At 38.6% G+C, this 3,620-nt stretch overlaps 1 protein-coding gene across 1 annotated transcript; it reads left to right on the top strand.

Annotated features, from left to right (window-relative positions):
• Positions 1–424: 424 nt before the first annotated feature.
• On the top strand, positions 425–2,029 carry LOC128680649 (fork head domain-containing protein FD4-like). The gene has a single exon (XM_053763941.1). It carries the CDS (start codon positions 513–515, stop codon positions 1,278–1,280), a length of 768 nt encoding a protein of 255 aa, XP_053619916.1. The 5' UTR covers positions 425–512; the 3' UTR covers positions 1,281–2,029.
• Positions 2,030–3,620: the final 1,591 nt, after the last annotated feature.

Raw genomic sequence — 3,620 nt, 5'->3', positions numbered from 1 at the left:
CTACTAGATATAATAATTTTATATTAATGTTTAAAATTCACTTACGGTAAAAGATTATAATAATTCTCTATATTCGTTTCATCTCGCCGATAAAATTATAATGCTGAGAATTTGAATAACACTCATTCATCGTCGAATTGGTGTATAATTCAAATATCTTTTTCTGTATCATCGTAATTTACATACGCTAAATAAAAAGCGGTGTCATCACAAAAGATATTTGGAGGCAATATAAACATAATATCAATTTAAATTCCTTGTTAGTGGAGCGAAAGCCGACATCATACCTGAAAGTTGAGGGCTGTGATTGGTTGGCTAGTGGACCAATAGCGAGCGACGAGTGGAGCTGGCCCGAGCCCCGCAGCCGGAACATGTCGGCGGGCGGGCCGACACTCGGGCTCTCCGCGCCTCAGTTGTATTCCACACCTTGCATCGACGTGACGTGATCACTTATACGTGTTATTGTTTTGCTCTTATAACTTATATATTTTTAAAACTCGGTGGAAGTGACAATGCCGCGTCCCTCGCGTGAATCATACGGTGATCAAAAACCACCATATTCATACATCTCCTTGACGGCCATGGCGATCTGGAGCTCGCCGGAACGCATGCTCCCGCTGTCGGAGATCTATCGGTTCATCACGGACCGGTTCCCGTACTACCGGCGCAACACGCAGCGCTGGCAGAACTCGCTGCGGCACAACCTCTCCTTCAACGACTGCTTCGTGAAGGTGCCGCGCCGGCCGGACCGGCCCGGGAAGGGTGCCTATTGGACTTTGCATCCGCAGGCCTTCGATATGTTCGAGAATGGCTCGCTGCTCAGAAGGCGCAAGCGATTCAAGCTTCAGAAAGGAGAGAAAGACAATTTGAATGCAGAATTGGCAGCCCTCGCTAGTTTTAATAGAGCATTCTTGGCACGTCAAGCTAGTGCACCTCCGCCGCCACCGATGATGCCCAGTGCCAGTTTATACACACCCCCGATGTGTCCTCAATTAAGTCCTGAGCCAGCTGAAATGCCAGAGATGACATCAATAACAATGTTGCCGAAGGAGAGACCTCGTCGGGCTTTCACAATTGATGCATTATTAGAGCCAGAACCACCGCGGTCATCGCCGTCGCCTCCTCAACCAATGATGGTGCAGCCGACGCCGAGGCTAGGGTTGTCGATGCCATCGCCGTACATGGTGGCGGCGCACAGATACCACGCGGAGCTGCTGCAGGCGGCGGCACATGCGCTGCGCCCCTGCTATCTGCCGCCGCCGCCGCTGTCCGTCGCGTGACATCCACGGCTGTTGAGTAGCTGCTCCAACCTATCGTGCAATGCTAGATTGTAAGTACAGACATTTAAATGATACACAGATTAGTACAAGCAAATGTTTTCGAATAATGTTCTATTTAGCGAGCAGAATCGTTATAGTTAAAAATTGTAGAGCTTGAAGATGTTCACTCTATCTGGAGTAGGTAGGTATCTACATTTTGGACTTATTGATAACATTATTTACAGGATCAGCCAATGTGAAAATATACATATTTCTTTTGTATATAGGTATCTATGTATTTTGAGGCTTAAATCCGGGCCAGGTAGAAATGGCCAATACTTAATTCCATAAAGTGATTCATCCTTCGTAGAAAGTGTGATCAAAATATTTTAGCGATCTCAATTGTAGCTATTTGCAGTAATTATTAATTAAGGATAATGAGTGTATATTTATAAATCAAATTAAGATAATGTCGAAATATTTCTTGCCCAAAAGTAATTAGATTAAAAGCATATTATTTCTTTTTCACTAAGATTTTTTCACCTGTTAATTAATCAAGTTCACAGTATCTTTGTAAATACAGATTCCAATTTATAGTTCCAATAAGTTTTATGTTAGTAAATGTTGTTGTACGTATACTGTTATTTATTTTAGCTAAGTAAAATTATTTAATTCTATTGATTATTTTATAAAATTGACTATCAATTTGTAAATATCGTTTCAAATTGTTATAATTAACGAGTAGCAAAATATAATGAAATAATTCTTGTAACTGCATACATTTGTTTTATTTCGATTATTATTGAACTGATTGTTTTGTGAATATTCAGATAAACTTTAAATAGCATATATTATCACAGTTATTCTACAATCAAATCCAAAGCTTCTTGTCTTCTTCTGTCAGTCTATTATTCAATAATGAAATAAAGAAAAGCAATATGTGATTTCAAAAAATCTGAATTCTAGTTTGTCAGTAACCTACGGATGACAAAACGTTCTACGTGGGAGGTTTGCCCCCCAACGTCAATAAGCGTGCTGGTAAATGGTAAAAAGTGGTTCCTTCGGTGGTCTTTTTCATGGATAACGCGGCGCGACGTCAGGGTTTGTCCTCTAATAGGTCGTGATATTGGAAGCCGCGGTGACTCAGCTCCGGCCTCGTTAGTATGGAATCCGGGATGGACTGCGAGGATAATTCACTAAAAAACTTAAGATCCAAGCTAGAAAACTGGATCAGTGTGTAATAATGATAGGTCTGCACTTGTTCAACTATTGCTCGAGAACTTTTAGATACATTTACAATGTGAATGTGTTGTTGGAGTAAACTTTTCGAAACGCAGATTAAAACGGGATTGTAACTACTCTAAATGTAATGTTTGATTAACGTAAAATTCTTTATAGATATGGAAAGGTAAACACATAAAATAAATCTACACAAATCTCCACTAATATATTTGCTAATTATAAAGAGGAAGTGTTTGTACGTTAAGTTTGGTCATTAAACTTCTCAACCCATTTCCAAAAATTCTTGCACCAGTAAAAACCCTCGTTACCTACACCTTCTAACTATCTCCACGCAAAAAATCATACAAATTGAAAAATCACATCGAAACAGAGCAAACTGTTTTAATGTGAAAGTTCAAAATAAAGTTGCTGTTTCCAAGTAAATACATTTTTGGTCGACAATAGATTTATATGTATGAAAGTTTAAGTTCATAAATGCCAGATTGAGGCCTGTATAAATATATGTCGGAGCGAAATGTTAAAATCAGTGAGTTGGAAGTTTGTATGAATTTTTATTATTTTTGAAGTGACGGGCCGGGATGGGACGAGACGGGACGGATACGTTACTGGAAAAGAAAAGGGCATGTAGCCGATAACAGAAAAAATGTAAAACGAGAAATTTGAGACAATACGAATTTAAATCAAATAAATTTTACCAGTCTATCGGAATATGGGATAACAAATGGCAATAATACGGACGAGGGCGAGGGAAATATCTTGTACTTATATACTTGTATATAATAACTGTTTAATCTACTGAACAATGTATTTACGCTAAAGTAGCTCAAAATGTTGCCGAATCAATATTTGATCATTTCATTGTAGCTGATTTTAGTCAATCAAATCATATTCAATAAACAGTAAAGTATTTTAGTATTCAGCTACAGTGGTGTTATTTCACAAAACACCTCTCAGCATTATCATCAAGTGTAGACGGGGTGATCAACCCCTACAATAAAATAGAGATGTAGTTGAACCGAGTAAGCCATTTTACGTAATTTACACCAACAACGCTTGCATTTGCACAAATACTAGCTTTTGTTATAAGAAAAACAATAGGTGATATTCTTTCAAATATAT

Source organism: Plodia interpunctella, chromosome 2 (genome assembly GCF_027563975.2).
Source record: "Plodia interpunctella isolate USDA-ARS_2022_Savannah chromosome 2, ilPloInte3.2, whole genome shotgun sequence".
Lineage (NCBI taxonomy): Eukaryota > Metazoa > Arthropoda > Insecta > Lepidoptera > Pyralidae > Plodia > Plodia interpunctella.
This window is presented reverse-complemented; position numbering and strand designations above follow the sequence as displayed.